We start from the raw sequence: 16,066 nt of genomic DNA on the forward strand, positions 1-16,066 counted from the left end.
TTTCCAAAGACAGGGTTCAGCTGCTTGGAGATATAGTTCTCTTTGTCTTTGATGTCTGTCTTCCCCAGCTTGATGGCAATATAAGGGTCAGCTTTCCCATTGATGTCAGCTGGGTGGAGGTCTGTGGCCTGGAGTGGAGAAATGTCAAGTCAGCCCCATCCATACTAATGAACAATTCAGCAATGTTTCTGTCCTGATCTGTGAGACCAGGTGGCTCTACCTGGCCAAAGCCACATGGCGGAACTCTTTTGTCCCCTAAACAGAATCACTTGTCTTAAGCTGGTGAGAAGTCCTGCATGTTAACCCGTCTCCACCTGGGAGAAGTTGGGTTGGCCTAGCCAGGCATAGTTGTTTGTGTCCCCTCAGAAATACGTAAACAGAACCTCCTTTGCTGTCTCTAAAGAGAGACCCAGAGCAAAACTTAACTAGTAGGTCAAGAAGACTTTCTCCTCCAGCTGTTGTTCTCTCCACTTACTACATTGGGGTCCAGGGCTTGTGGGGGATTCACCTCACAAAGGGAATTTTTCTCACAAATCACCCTCATATTAAGGGTGATTTCAAACTCTTTAGTTCCAGCCTCCATCGTTGCACACATCAGCAGTTTTCCATGCTGGGGCAAATCTAGTGATGAAGCCAGTCCCAGTTAGCAGTAGTACTGGCCAGGTTGGTATCTACTGTCACAACATCAGTGGTGATGACGGATGGGAGACTCCTCCTCACCACTGGTCACAACGATGCTGCACTGGATGGAGAACCAGGCTAGTAGGAAACATCACCCAAAGTTGTATTTGTAAAATATCAGGGGCAAAGTGCTAAAAAGGGTCAGTCTGTGTGCTTCTAAGCAGGGCTAGTGCCTCGCTGATGTCTCACTCCTGTTCTTGCAAACACAAGGTAAACTAGTTTGGGGGGTCAGAGTTTCTCTGTATATGTAAGGACGTAGTGTCCATTAGCTGCACCAGGCTGATAATAATTCAGGATATGCTGAAGAAAGGTGCCACCCCCTTCTGCCAGGTCTGCTAGTTCCCACCAGCTCCCACTGTGCTCTGCATGTGCTCTGTACTAAAGCATGATGGGGATGTAAGGAACCAGCACCTTCTAGTCCAGACCCTGAGAGCTAAAACCCAATGTCCATGCAGATTAAGGACCAGCTCCAGGGTGTGCAGTGTGGAAGGGAGCGCAGCATCATACCTTGCCACACCATGCTATTATACTCACCCTCACAATATAGACTCGGACCAGCACGTTGATGGGGTCATTGCTGGGAATCCCCTGGAACATGCCAAAGGTGGGGTCGTATCCTGCCTCCTTCGTAATATCATCAGGGAGAGGCACTTTGTAGACACACATGGATCCCTGGTGGGAGGGAGTGCACAACCTGATTAGAACCCAGCTGCCCAGGGTGAGCAGGCCCATCCCAGATCACCTTGGGCTCAGCCTTGCCTCTAGCCATGTGCTGTAGCATATCTGGAAGCATATCTCAAGCACTGCTTTCAGGGTTTGCTACCAGAAGCAAAGAAATTGGACAAAGGGAAGGAGGCTTGCAGAGGAATCAGACTAGCAAGGTGCTTATGTACAGGGATTTCCAAGGGTAAAACTACAGAAGGACAACAGCCTGGCAGAGATCCCAAGTCCTAGGCACCAGGCTGGGCTCTTGGAGCTGGGCAGGAGTGGTCCTGGCCAGAGTAGTTGGAGGTGGCAGCCACACTTTTTATATCACTTAACACAAGCAAAGCACAAATTTGGCATTAATAGGCTTAATCTGGTCAGGATCACACCCTCCAAAAGCAGCCTCACTTGTCCAAGAATCTTACAGTGGACAGATGTGCTCTTGCATTGCCTGGGTATTGGCACCAGTGCACCATGACAGTGAGTCCAGGTGAGTACTCCTGGGGAGAAATGGTTCACAGAGAAAACCAAGGGCAGGATTCATTTCCACAGCAGTCTCTGAAGAGGAGAAGCCTTCTGTAAGAACTATCAAGCATCTGTTTGCCTACAGACCATTCTCTCTGTAGAGGCGCTACCTGAAGCCTGGAACTATCCATGGAGGCTTTCCATCCATGCAAGGTTTTGTGGTTGGGTCAATGCAATTTGATTTTTACTGCATCCAATCCCTTCCCATTGACACACCTTCAGCACAGAAGCCTATAGGCAAGGACTGTCCCTGTCCTGGGCCAACTCAGCCACCAAACTCACTTTGAACCTTCCCACTATCCGCTCTTCTTCTGTTGCATTGTCATCATTGTCCCCAATCTTCCCACGGAGCAGGTTGAAGGTGTGCAGCCAGTCCTCAAAGTTATCAAACTCTGTTTCCAGCTCTTTGTTGTAGACCTAGAAGGCAGAAAGGAGGGGAAACAGGTGAAAACAACAACCAAAACAACAAGAACAACAAACCACTGAGGAAAAAATATGGTGACTGCCCAGTGCAACTAAGATGGACCAAAGCTCCCAGTGCTGAATTCTTTAGGAAAAGAAGGGATCTTTGGTTTGGACCTTGATATAAGTGCCTCCCCAAGCTGATTGTGTACAAGAGGGATATTCAGCTGAATGGATGACAGCAGCTGTTCCCAAACTGTGGAAGACTCAGGTTCTGAGCCCCAGATTCGCAGGCTACATCAATGTACCATGGCTACACCATGTACCATAAAACAGAGCCCATCCCTGCTGAATCTCAATTTGGCTGGCCAGGGCTGGAAAGCCCTCCCCTCTAGCCAGAGCCAAACCAAGCTGCAGGACCTCCTTCTTGCTGACACACGCACCTTCAGTTCATCAATCTTCTGCTTGTTCTTCTTCTCGGGGAGCTCAGGGGCTGACTGCTGCTTCTTCTTCTTGTCATCTTTGGGTGTCTTGGACTTCTCCTTGTTCTTTGCCTGGCCCTTGAAGCCTTTCATGGGAGAGTCATCAAATTTGATTTCTGGGTCCAAGGGGAAGTGGCAGGGAAGGAGGAGATGGAAATGAAGGTGAGGAAGGGTGGGGGAGACAGGGAAGGGAGACTTGATCAAGGTCTTTAAAATGGAAGGATCATGAAAGCTGACAGCTGTGACTGCTTGCAGCTCCCATTCCAGCCCTGGAGTAATTCTTCAAGCCCTTTCCTCTCTTTCCTTGTTCTCTGGCCATTGCTGCTTTTATCACAGCATTTTCAGAAGCCTAGTGGCCTCCATGCAAGGAGCTTCCAGAACATAAATTATTTAGATGACTGAGAGCACTAGCTTCTAGCTAGCCTCCATAGTAGTAATAAGACCTGATCCTACCAACAGCATCTCCTTTTCTTCCTCCCACTGAAGAATTTTCCTGTCACGTGCAACCTGGAGAAGAAAAGCCCAGCCCAGGTACTGCAAAGGTGAGGGTGCTTGATGCTCAGCACCAAGGCATAGGCTGCTGCCCTTACAGAGGGTGATGCCCATGGCCAGCAGGGTCTCTATTCAGATCAGCCACCAGCTGGTGGCACCAGTTACACAAAGAAAGGCTGTTAAAAGAAGTCTGAGCTGAGCAACGTTGTGCTCTTCTCCCACCCATCTACAATTCCCCATCCCTCATTGCCTCAATCTGCCAGCTTTCATGATTGCTGGGCAGTGCAGATGAGGACAGACAAGAAACAACAAGGACATAGCGTGGAAGAGGAATGGAGGAAGGAATGGGAGTGCCAAGGGGAAATGGGTCCTGCTCAGAAGACAGAACAAGAAGGATGTGGGATGCAAGACATCCCCCAGCATCCCTACCATGACAGCAAACCCAATGAAGAAGCTTTGCCAAGTTTGGCAAGACTTCACTTCATCTTTCTTATGATATGAAGGCTGGCCTTCATAATAGAACCAGGCTCTATGCTTCTCTTAGCTAATAAATTTTGCATTGCCTAAGCAACACAGCAGCCTGTTGTCATATGAATGTGGGACATACGGAAAGGATGGGTGAGAGTCCTCAGGGAAACCTGTTCCAGCCCTGCTGATGGGACTGGCAAGGAGCCTCCAGGCTGCAAATGGATGAGTGCAAATGGCCACATGCATGGTCCGGCAGGGTGCTCAAGCCCTGGTCCTCCCCTTTGCAGCTCCACTCCCTCTCTTGCTTGCAAGCTGCTTACCGTCTGCAATCTCCATCTCTTCCTTCTCCTCTGCTTCTGCTGCAGCCGCTTCCTGCTGCCGAAGTTGCTGGGGGAGAAACGAAGCAAGCAGGGAGTGGGCGACTGTGTTAAGAGGCTCTGTGCTCACTGGAAATGCCTGACTCAGGGTCATAGCTTTTTTCCTATCCAAGCAGCGAGCTAAGGTCTGGCCACAAAGGTGCTTGGTGCAGCCTTGAGCAGTGATGCTGTTATCAGTTGTGTTTGCCTGCAAACCCCACACCATGTGCATACCAAGTGCGTGCAAGGAAGCTGAATCCTGCTCAGCTCTGCCAAGTGAATGCCTCACCAACAACTGGAGAGAGCTGAGGCCTTGCTTACAGGAGGTAATGGCGTTCTCCTGTTCCAGCCTACATACCCCCGCTCCTTTGTTCAGCACCCACCTCTTTCATAGTCTCAATTGAAGCAAAATACTTGGACCACCAATCCAGCATGCTCTCATCTGGCTCCTCCTCTTCTATCTCTTCTCCTCCTCCTCCTCCTCCTCCTCCTCCTTTCTTCTTCTTTTTCTTTTTCTCCTTCTCTTCTTCAGACTAAGGGGAACAAGGGTAGCAAAGGCAAAGAAGAGGATTCAGATGAAAATCAAACACATCTTGTAGTGGAAAGGTGGTGGGGAAAGAACCTGAGCAGACAGTGCCTCCTGGCTGCATGGCCACTTTAGCACTTTCCCTCTTTTAAAGACAGAGACACAGGCACTGAGCAGAAAAGTGAGGTGCCCAAGGCTCCAGCAATCCTGTGCCAGCATCCTGAGACATCTCCTATCCGTCATCCATTTCATTCATGCATTTCTCATGCTACAGCACTGTATGTGGCAGCGATCCTCCCTCTGCCTGGGAAGTACCCTGTGTCCTCCTGGAGGCACAACAAACCCCTCTGGGTTCTGGCACCTGGTTGTGATGGCAATAACCAGCACCTCCTTCCCAGGAAGCTGTCTGCCCTACTCCTCCTGGAACAGCAGTGCTGGGAAGTGTTGGTCCAGAAGTGCTTCCCAGTCTGTGGTGACCAGGCCAAAGTTCTTTAACAGGCAACGTTACTCCATCTCTTCCCTGGGACAAAATGCCACTGGTCCCCACATGCTGGATGCATGGTCCATTGAAAGCTGCTCAGAAGGGTAGGATGGGGAGTAGAGGTTGGGAGCAGGGATGATGAGCTGTGCCATCACTTACCACATCCACCTTCACCACCGCATCAGAGTTCTGCCGCCCAGGGTGGAAGAGAACAGAGAGGAAGAGCAGGTTAATGGTGCAACCTCACCTGAGTTTGCATATACACAGGCACATATGTACATGGCAAGCTGGAAAAGTCACAGACCCATGGTGTAAGGTACCACAGGCCTTGCACAGAGCCCTGGCTGGGAAAGATCTGTGTACATGGGTGATGCTGCTGTGACACACCAAACTCATCTCTGCCTTGGAAACACCTTGCTTGGGTTCCAAGGAGAACCACCATTCCATGCAACAAAGACTCTGCTCTCTTTGAGCTTTTCTTGCATAGGAAGGGAAGTCCTCATTCTCATTTGACCATTTTTGAAGGAAAACTTGAAGCTGTCTAATTCACTTAGCCCAGAATTGTCCTTCTCTGGACAGCAAGAAACAGTTGAGTCTAGCCAGAACAGAAAGAGGTTGTTTGTAGGACTGGTACTGACCCAAGACCTTTCAACTCCAAGCATCAACCCAGCCCAGTAATTGCACAGGATAAAGCAATCCTCCTTTGGGGGAAATCCCTCAGAGATGGGCAGTTCAGTGAAGAAAGCAATGTTAGCATAGCTCTGACACACAGATACTCACAGCTTCTAGCTTCACCATGGTCTCCATCTTCTTGATAGGAACCTCAGGTTCCATGTTGACAACGATCTCCCCTGTGGGGCGAGAGCGAGGGGCCCCGTTGGCCATTGCCAGATAGCCTTTGAGCTGTTTAGCTGGACAGAGGACAGAGAAAGAGGGAACAAGAGAGAAAGAGGGAGTAGAAAATAAACTGAGAGCTCGGGTAAGATATTGCAATATTCATGCAGGAGTGATGTAAGGTCACCTTGCTCAGAGGAGAGGGGCAGGGGAATGAGCACAGACCCTTACAGCATGATTAAAAGATGGTGCTGTAACAAAGGAAAGCAGATGATAAGAAAAGTTTGTTTTTAATATTTGCCCCAACTTCTAGAGAAGAGATATGGAAAGGGATTGCCCTGAAGATATCAGCACACAGAGATGCAAGTAGAGGTCCAAACAGCAGCAGCAGCAGCAGAGAGCATAGCAAATTCACCTTGAGTCTTGGGGAACATAGGAAGTGTGGAGTCATGAAGATACAGAGATCATAGAACCACAGAACGGTTTGAGTTGGAAGAAACCTTTAAAGGCCACCTGGTCCCATTCTCCTCCAATGAACAGGGACACCCACAGCTCCATCAGATGCTCAGAGCCCCATCCAGCCTGACCTTGGGTGTCTGCAGGAATGAGGCACCACCACCTCTGGGCAACCTGTGCCAGTGCCTCACTGCCCTTATTGTAGATGTTAGGGATGAAGCAGTCTTGTCTTACAACAGAAGCCATCCCATCTCCTCTTTGTCCATGCCCCTCAGTTGTCTGCGGTGCTCCACAGACACCCCACAAGCTGTGTCCCCGTGGCCCAACGCTGGTACCTGTCATATTCCAGTGCTGGGCTTTCTTATCTGGTGGGCGGTAGATGAACTTTCGGAGGGAGCTGACAGTATGGGAGCCCACCAAGGTGTAGCGCCCAAAAGCCCGGCAGTCCACCACTCGGATGTTCAAGGGCGGGTGGAGCAGCTCATTCTCTGGGAGGTCCTGGGATGCAAAGGTGTGCCAGTTAGCAAGGGATGGATGTGGGCTGTGGGGTTTGGACATGGGTGGTTGGAGAGACTAGCAGGAACTAAAGCAGAGATAGGAGAGGAGGAGGTGTAGAGCAGCTCAGCAAAGCAGGCCTTGGGAGCGCTCAGAGAAAGGCCACCGCCAACTGGGTTGGAGATCAAGTCCTTTGTTGCTGCAGAGAATCTTGAAGCGAGGGGCTAGGAGCCATCATTTGGGGCTTCAGAAAGTCTGGGGCAGCTGAGGGCCCATGGGGAAGAGAAGCACTCACCACTTCAAACCACTTGACCAAAGTGCTGAAGTTTGGGTTTTTCTTGTAGTTCTGGATGAGGGCTGACTGGACCCCTTTCCCAGCACACTCAATGTCCACACGGGGTCGGTCCACTTGGGCCAGGTTCACTCTCTTCAGGTCCCTGAGTCCCCAAAACAAGATCTAGGACAGGAGGAGAAAGCATGAGTGTGAGAAGGACTGCCCTTGGATGGAGTCTAGCTGGGGCCATAGGAGTTGGTATAAAGAAGCTGTATTGAGAAGCAATATGCCATGGAAATAAATGCCATTGCTTGGGGACTTGTGGATCCCTGAGCATTCCTCTTCTTCTCTGCATGGCCTGGGGCTGCAGCACAGTCTGACACCCCACATAATCCAACCCACAGCTGATCCAGAATAACCCAAGATCTCTGCTGCTTTCAGCAGTTTCTTTTCTGCACTGGGACCTCACTGAGCACAAGAAGATCAAGTCTGTGAGATACACACAGCCCACCTCACTGCTTGAACATTAAGATCTGGTACTCTGATGCAATTACCTCCACTCTGTATTTACTCAGCACCGGCCGAATCCCCAGTGGCACCGGCAGGATGGGGCCTCGGTCTATGTCTGTGGGGCCATCAATTGGGGGCAGGTCTGACTTGCCCCCAGAACCAATCTGGAAGAAATGCAGTGTGGATTAGGAACACTGTGTTGTAGAATCATATAACATTTGGTGTTCAAAGGGACCCATAAACACCATCTAGTTCAACCCCCTGCCATGGGCAGGGACATCTTTCCCTAGAGCAGATTGCTCAACCGAGCTTTGAAAACCTTTAATAATGTAACAGTCACATCTTTTCTATGAAGCTCCAAGAAAGAACGAAAATGAAATGGATGTGCAGTAAGCATGCATCCTCCTGCTTTATTTTGTATACAGGGAAGAGCCCAGAACACCTGGGGCATAACGCTCTAGGCAGAAGGAATGGGTTGTGGCAAGGTGTGAAAGGGGAAGGTGGGAAAACAAAACACTTGGACAAGCCTTTGAGCAAGGTGCTTGGACAGAGAAACAGGAAAAGCACCTTGATGGTAGGACTCTAGACTCAACAGTAATCTGCAAGGCTGCCCTGATCTTGCCATTACCACAGGGCATCTGAGGACACGGCAGGCAGACATGCAAAATAAAGTCCCCTTTGAAATAAAAGTGAGAGCTGGGATGGAGAGGGCATGTAGCTCTGAAATGTTCAAACTGGCATCTTGGAGAGCACCAAGACATCTAATGATGTCTTGCAGTGATGCTGTATAGAATTTGGGCTAACAGAAGACTTCAATAGGGTGTCCTGTCTAGAAGAAAGCTGGGATTTGCTGTACACCATCTTGACCAGCATAACTGCACAGGAGCTCTTGCTGGCACAGTGGCTGTGCTATGCCCTTCTGGATTTTCAAGGATGTACAGAATACACACTCTTTGCATAAGCATGGATTAATTCCCACTCCCTTACAACTTCCCCTCTCTCAGTCTGTGCTTGCTGGCACCTGGAGCAGCTCGAAGGCAGCCAGAAGATCTCCTGCTGTAGAGTTGCCCCGGTAGATCTGGTAGTATTCCAGCTGTGGGGGGAAGCGTGGTGGGCAGTACTGCTCATCTGACATTTTCACCACTGGTTTGGCAAAGGTGCGGCCCATGAAGTCAGCTTTGCCCTAGAGAGGAAAAGAGTACATGAGTTTGCTGGCCCAGCACAATATATCTCAGCTTTCCTCTTTGCATTTTTGAGACATCAAAGATTAGCGCCAGCTTTGACTTCCTGTCTGAAGGCACTTTCTAAGTCATAAACATCTTCAAGGAAAAAGAAATGGCCTAGGGCTGGAGCAGCAAAGAGGCCATGATTGAGCAGCTACTTTGAAGGGAAAGACTAAGGTAATGTCTCCTCAATCACCACATCACAAAAACTCTTGCTTCACTCTCCAAAAATAAGATATCATTCAGTTTTGTCTAAGAGATGAGTAGCAGCGGCTCCTAGTTCATGCTCTTGGAAATGCGAGGGTATCTTCTTGCAAGGATCAGGAGAAAACATGCTTCTTGCACCCTCACAGAATCATTTGGGTTGGAAAAGACCAATAAGGTCAAATCCGACCGTTAACCCATCATCACTGTGCCTACTGCACTGTCTTCCTGGCCTGTGAACATAGCATCAAAATTAGTGACATTTTTCTCTGCCAGGATTCATCTTACCACTGTGTCCTGGTCATAGATCTCAATGACAATTATAGGAGGGTCGTCCCGCATCTCATGGGCTTCTCCGTACAGCTCCACATTGTCAAAAACCAGCAGCTGGTCCCAGGTTGGGCACAGGGTCTCATTGAGAACCTAGAAGAACGGAAGATGGACTTACAGCTCCAGCCCAGGGTTAGGACTCTACAGAAGGGCAGCAGGCTGGATGTTGGTCTCAGTTTCCCTGTCCCAAAGGCAGCCATGGGAATGGGCTTTCAGCATGCTCCAGTTCCTCCTAGCCAGGCAGGTGAAACTGCAGTCACAGGGAGGCAGTGTACGGGTGAATGGGGTGTGTTCTGAAGGTGCTGCTGGGGAAGGGTCTTCCAACAGGGCCCTTGGAAACAGCCAAGCCCCAGTGTCATAACAACCTTCCCACACCCTGTTTAACCTCCCCCATGATTCACTAGCAGTCATGAGACCTGTGGCGTGGGAGCAGGATGTAGAGCTGATGGGACCAATTGTCACACCAACCCCAGAAACCTCCAGCCCTCCAGGTCAGGAGATGATGTTTACCTCAGTGCATTGGCTCTGGGAGGTGAAGAAGACTCGGGCAAAGGGGTCTGAAAGGCCACTACTGTCAGCAGCAAATAAACTCCTGGCCTGGTACATGTGGGCTCGCAGCTGGAAAACTTGCTTCTCTGCAACAGAGAATGGAAGTGGGGCATCTTGCTACACAACACTGGAGCCCAGCTGTGGGGCTCAGCCTGGAGAGCAAGACCTCAGCAATCTCCTTTTGCTCAGGACCAGCACTAACGAAGGAAATACATTCAAAACATGAGTCCCAGGTGGATAAGAATTTCCTCATCATCCTACTGTTGATATGCAGAATGACAGCTAAGAACAGGGAAGCAGGGAAGAGGGCACACAATTCCTGCATCCCAGCTCGCATGGGTGCAGAATGGGACAACTGGAAGGCCCTCATCCCAAGTGGTGTCCAAGCACGCTCCCTCCTGCCCTCTCCATGTCCTATTCCCAGACCTACCAAGGGTGGGAAGTTCTTACTGGTGTAAAGAAGGCTGATGGGAGGGAAGGACGGCAGGTTTTGGCCTCTGGTGGTCTTCTTCTCCTCGAAGCCACAGGGCAAACCACTCAGGAAGTCTTTGCGCTGCTTGTTGAGGCCCAGCCATAAGTAAATCTCCATCTTGGCCTGAACTGTCCAGCCGGCAGGTCCGAAACCCCTCTTCCCAGGCAGCTGGGCATAAAGAACAGAGAAGTTTATAGGGTGACAGGGGAGGCCTTGGAGAAGGACAGACCACCTCACACCACACTTCACTGCACTACATTGCTTGCGCCCCTGCCACTTAAACACGAGGACCCCATCCTCATTTTTTCCAGATGTTCTTCCTGCAGCACTGACTTCCTCTTTCCAAACCAGATTTCCCTTTTCTGGCTAGCTGGACCAAACATCGTTCCTCTTCCAGACATTTCTGACCTACTGAACTGGATAAGATCCTTCCTAGCAGCAGGTTTCTATCACTACCAACAGTGGACCTTTTGTGCCTACTATTCAAGGACCAGCAAAATTGGACCCTCAGTTCTCTCATCTCTATCTCCCACTCTCCCGGTCTGTCTCTTCTCCATCCCCCTCCTCTTGGCTGCATTTCCCCCTGGGAAGACAGGCACACACCTTGAGGAAGACGGTCTTCACTTTGGCGCAGTCCTTGCCCATCTCCTCATCCACAATGGAGTAGAGGATGTCCTTAGAAGGGACACGGGCATAGGCAATGCGCTTGTTATTGCTCATCATCCAGACGAAGATGTCGGGGATGGTGTGCTGGGGCTGTGAACAAAAGAGACCTGTCAGGCCCTCTTTCTGAACTAATGAGGCACTGGCAAGGTTGTAGAGCTTTGTAGGGCAAATTCAGCAGATCCCACAGCAGATGGATGCCCCTAGTGCCACATTATGACCATTGATTTTGAGCCTCCCACTGGAGAACCTTGTTTGCTTAAGCAAAGCAGCTGAGACCCAAGCTCAGCAGCGTGAAGCTTAGCTAGAAAAAAAACCTGGGATTTATATTTGTTTTAATCAAAATAATAACTTTGGGGTTAGAAGACTAAAGATTTATCTTTCCTCATTACTCAGTGACCATGAGGGCTCATAGGCAGAGACCATATCTCAGTTTCCTACTATGAAAGATGTTGAGAGGAAGAGTTTTAGCACTGATCCATTCCAGTCCAGCAGTGCTCCATGGGGGCAGTTTATAGACTTGGAGAGGCTCCTTGGGCAAGACCTATGCCATGAGGACCTCTTGCACCTGCACAGATTGCAGAGAGTGCTCCTCTTGGGCCCTGGCTGCTGTGTCAGTGCCCTGCTGCTCCCTCTGTGCAGGGGAACGCACCTCGTCTGCCAAGAAACGGAGCTTCTGCAGGAAGTTCTGCACCTGCTTCAGCTTGTCTTTCATGGTGTTCTTCTTCACCTGTGACCGCAGAGTCGTGGCTTGCTGGCCCATGTTCTCCTGCAGTGAAAGTCCAAGACAGTTCAGAATAGGGGCCATGAAGGCTCTCACGCATTAAATGCATAGTTTTGTAGTGTGCAGTTGTCTGTGGAAGCTGGTGTCCTTGGCTGTGTCAGCTGGATAAGCTGGTCTTTGCACGTCTCTTCTGCATGTCTAACGCTTTTGCAAAGAGCTGGGCTACCAGCAGCAGATATCTAGGCCAGCTCTACTGCTGGAGCAGCTGTGCTCTGCAAGGTTCCCCCCAAAGTCCTTCTCTCCAATTTCCTCAGCTGTTTGAGATCAGTAGGGCTCTTCGCCAGTACTTCTGGATTCCTTCCCAAGGCAAAGCAGAGCATAGTGGAAGAGAGGCAGTCGTGTATCCCCAAGTGTCCCTAGGATCCATGCAAGACTCAAGAGCTCTTGGGCTCCTCCATCCAGCAGTAAACCCCAAACCCTCAATGCATGGAAACTGGAAACCACCATGCCCAAAGAGCAAATTCCCCATAGCTTTATCAAGTTCAGAATTAGTCTCAGATCTTCCCATCTGAATCACACTCACCAGCTCCCGCATGCAGGACTTGAGCCTCTCCCGGTCCAACCTCGTGCGAGAGGAGTGGTGCTGGTCCTTGTCAGCCAGCGTCACAAAGCGCCTGTGGGAAGGGAAGCATGAATGTCTTTGGTCCCCGTTTGGAATGCAATCCTTTCCAGGCAGCTTTTTGGCTCCCAGTGTGGTGCTGTACATGGAGAGTAGGTGCCATTCAAGTACCAGCACACAGAGGCCACAATATTGAGGCTTCTGTTGCTGTTTTGGGATTGTTGGTGTGCAGACATAAGCATCACTCCAAGCCAAAAGGCAACCCATGTGGTGTTGTGCCAATGCAATGAAATACTTACCTATCCTCCAGAGGATAAGTCGTGATGAGATCACAACCTCAGTTCCACAACCTTGCCCATAACCACACAGAAAGCAGGGGTTTGCAGTACAGCACTACTGCCCATCTTTTACTCACAAGCATCCGCTGCTCAGCTCCTCCAGCACCCCTCGGAGCCGGCGCTCTGGATGAGGTTTCTCTGTCTTGATCATTTCCTGTACATCGTTGAGCCCTTCCTCCTGCAGCAGGGATAGGGGAAGTGGAGAGGGGGGCAGTGGGGGGTGAGGTCCAGTCCTACAGGGAGCAACCCCGTAGGGGGCTGCTAGTGGGAGCACCTATTTGCTTTTTCACATGTGATGACTTCAGGACTTGGGTCTGGGACAGGTTAGGCTGTGGGAGGTAGCTTTGGATGATGGGAACAGCTCCCACATCATCCTGGCTGGATTTGCTAGGTTTTCTCTTTACCGATTCTGCTTGGACTCCTCTGCTCTACTCCTTGCTCCAGACAGGGGGTGTAGTGACAGGACAAGGAGTAATGGCATTAAACCAAAAGAGTAAATTTAGAGTAGGCATTAGGAAGAAATCTGCTATGATGAGGGTGGTGAGGCCCTGGTACAGGCTGCCAAAGAAGCTGCGGCTGCTCCATCCCTGGAGATGTTCAGAGCCAGGCTGGATGGAGCCCTAGAAAGCCTGATCTGATAGGAGGTGTCCCTACCCACAGCAGGGGCTGAAACTGGGTGGGCTTTAAGGTCTCTTCTAAGATTCTGTAACTGGATGCCTGCTTTGACCCCACCAATTTGGAGCTGATATAGAGGCTCCTCAGGAATTAGCTGAGATGACTAATAAGGCTCTGCCAGAGAAGTGGCTTCACTCCTGCAGTCTGTGGAGGGGAAGCCTTCCTGCTCTTCTGCTCTTTATGAGAATTCCTGGGTCTAACTGAGAAAGTAAACTGAGAAAGCTTCTGGGTTTTGGAAGTGTTCAAAATGTGGAGCGCTTCATACCAGGGAACTTCTCCCTTTCTGCACAAGCTGTCTAGTGGATCCCTACCAAGATTTGTCCCTGCTTTGTAGCAAGCTGCAGAGATGCTCAGGGAGCCTGGATGTGCCCCATGGCTAACCCCATGCCCCAACTCCCTCCCTCCCCAGCACGTACTGACCAGCTTGTCTGCAATCTTGTCCATGATGTTGGCGTTATACAGCCTGCGGCGCTGATCCTGCCACCAGCTCTTGATGTAGATGCAGGGCTTCTTCTCAAAGTACGGCAGGTGGAAGTAGTTCCTGCAAGAGGAGGCAGATGAGATACTCCATGGTGGTCATAGTGATGGCAAGAATAGCCCGTGTCCCCTGTCTCTTTCTGGGAGGCAGAGCTGTGATGGGGATGGAGGACTTGGGAGGCCAGACTGATCTACACTACATCTTCAAGGAGAGAGGCTGCATCTCCACCAGCACGCTTCCCTGCACTGGATTTGTTGGGGCTGACGCATTGGCATAGGCTCATCACGGAACCTCAAGCATCTGCTAAAGCCATCAGTGACATTTACAGACAGAATATGTCAGCACTGCCCCATGGCTGAGCGTGAGGCTCCCAACAACTTGGGCCTTCACCTAGGGGAAGATGGAGCCCAGGGAGATGGGCTCACAGATGTGTGATGCTGCTCCTCTTCTTGCAGCGTTCACCTTCCCAAGGAGTTGGTGAACAAAAGAGGGAATCTCATGCAGACTTCATCCGAAGCACAAATAGCCTTAGTTCAATGTGGTGTGTTTTGTTTCCAAATTGAATTAACTTAGCCAATTAATTCTGATAACTAGCACTTATCTACTGATAAAATATCATTAAAATAATCCAGTTTAAGTACATCTCATTAGGTTATATCCAATTAGCTTTCCTGAGTATGAGTCCCTTGTATGCAAGCCTGGTCTGTGTCAAGCCTGGGCACACAAAGACGTGTGCTGATCCCATTCAGTTTGGGGCTTTCTGATGAATGACTGTAGACAGACTGAGCCAAAGAGAGATGCTGAAGGCTAGCGAGACTGAGGGGATTTGGTCTTTTACCCCAATTTCCTGCCTAACTCGTTCTCAGTAACTTGTTCCTACAATTTTTTTTTATCCTCCCTTCCTCTCTGGGTGTCCATAACCTCATCTAGTTTTTAAGATCCCAGGTGATATTAAAAAAGGCAGCTTGTTGCAGCAATCATAGGGCTAGAGCACTGGTGGTTCTGGATAGCCAAGTGTTGGGTGTACAGCTGGTCACACGGGTGAGAGGTGAATTCAAGACTTACCTGTCTGTAACCAGGGGCTTCATGGGCTGAGATGAGGAGACAGAGACCATCTCTCCATCCTCATCAGCTTCATCCTCACTGGAGTTGTGCAGCAGCTCGGACTCCTCCTCGTCCCCATCCCCTCCCTCCTTCTTCCTCCGCAGGACAGGTTTGGCCATGCCATCAATCTGGTTCCCATAGTTGCCTTAAGAATGAAAAATGAAATGAAGTCACAGGGGTGTAACTCCCATGGGGGCTAAGTGGGCTCTGTCACCTGCCTTTCATTCAAGCTGGGAGATATTTTCTGCACAGGGCAACTGAGTTCAACTCTGTGAACCTTTGCCCAGAAACCACAAATTAGTGATGGGCGTTCACGCCCTGCTCAGGCCCCTTTTCAAACCAGAAGGAATGAATGCCATCCCCTTGTGGTCAGTCTCAGAAGCACGTGCTCTGGCATGGAAAAGGGGGGAAGAAACCTCACTCTTGCCCTTGGATCCCTCATTCCCCACAAGGCGTGCTTCAAAACCACCCTCACCAAGAAAAAAACCAACCTATTGTAACCTCAAAGTTGATGGGTTTGTCACCGATCTTCCTGTCGATCATGGTAGCTTCCAAGAAGGCTCCAAAAAGAAAGAACTCCTCCATCTTTCCAGTGCAGTTCTGCGGGATAAATCCCAGAGATCACGGTTTGGGTCAGCCAGAGGGACACTGAGACATGGGCAGAGGGGTTCATTATCTGGTCCATCTGAGCACTCTCATAAGCCCTGATTGGATTTTAAGGAGACCATGGAGTTTTGTGTCCTTCAGCCTGATCCATGTGAGGGGCAGATGTCTGCCTGAACTGGGTCTCTAGAATCTCTGCAGAGAGTTTGACCAGAAGTTTTAGCCTGATATTTGTGGTTTAACTGAGATTGGCCGTCCCTTGCTCATGGGAGATTGTCTAAAGGACACTCAGGGATATGAGTTCAAGCTTGCTCACAAACTGAGACAATCAAACCTTGGTGAAACCTTTGTTTGGATGCACTTTCAGAAATCGAATGGCTTTACTTTCAGGTGGCTT

The 16,066-nt window shown here is 50.0% G+C and overlaps 1 protein-coding gene across 3 annotated transcripts in view; it reads right to left on the reverse strand.

The window, feature by feature from the left end:
- Nucleotides 1–16,066, reverse strand: part of OTOF (otoferlin) — a 71,329-nt gene that overhangs the window by 6,585 nt on the left and 48,678 nt on the right. For 2 of the 3 annotated variants that reach the window (XM_042832626.1, XM_042832625.1), the window contains 22 exons: nt 15,558–15,666; nt 15,028–15,211; nt 13,905–14,025; nt 12,887–12,987; nt 12,436–12,526; nt 11,781–11,897; nt 11,069–11,221; nt 10,444–10,633; nt 9,955–10,079; nt 9,403–9,537; nt 8,709–8,870; nt 7,732–7,851; nt 7,199–7,360; nt 6,744–6,906; nt 5,899–5,969; nt 5,278–5,307; nt 4,495–4,644; nt 4,076–4,142; nt 2,757–2,881; nt 2,194–2,328; nt 1,216–1,353; nt 1–128 (listed from right to left, as the gene is read on the reverse strand). In XM_042832626.1, the coding sequence (XP_042688560.1) occupies nt 1–128; nt 1,216–1,353; nt 2,194–2,328; nt 2,757–2,881; nt 4,076–4,142; nt 4,495–4,644; nt 5,278–5,307; nt 5,899–5,969; nt 6,744–6,906; nt 7,199–7,360; nt 7,732–7,851; nt 8,709–8,870; nt 9,403–9,537; nt 9,955–10,079; nt 10,444–10,633; nt 11,069–11,221; nt 11,781–11,897; nt 12,436–12,526; nt 12,887–12,987; nt 13,905–14,025; nt 15,028–15,211; nt 15,558–15,666 (2,777 nt within the window). Of the gene's footprint in view, nt 129–1,215; nt 1,354–2,193; nt 2,329–2,756; nt 2,882–4,075; nt 4,143–4,494; nt 4,645–5,277; nt 5,308–5,898; nt 6,030–6,743; nt 6,907–7,198; nt 7,361–7,731; nt 7,852–8,708; nt 8,871–9,402; nt 9,538–9,954; nt 10,080–10,443; nt 10,634–11,068; nt 11,222–11,780; nt 11,898–12,435; nt 12,527–12,886; nt 12,988–13,904; nt 14,026–15,027; nt 15,212–15,557; nt 15,667–16,066 lie in introns of all 3 variants that reach the window. The other variant, XM_042832624.1, reaches the window with a different exon arrangement.

Source organism: Centrocercus urophasianus, unplaced genomic scaffold (genome assembly GCF_019232065.1).
Source record: "Centrocercus urophasianus isolate 14NV4802_14NV808 unplaced genomic scaffold, USGS_Curo_1.0 seq_39, whole genome shotgun sequence".
Taxonomy (NCBI): Eukaryota; Metazoa; Chordata; class Aves; order Galliformes; family Phasianidae; genus Centrocercus; species Centrocercus urophasianus.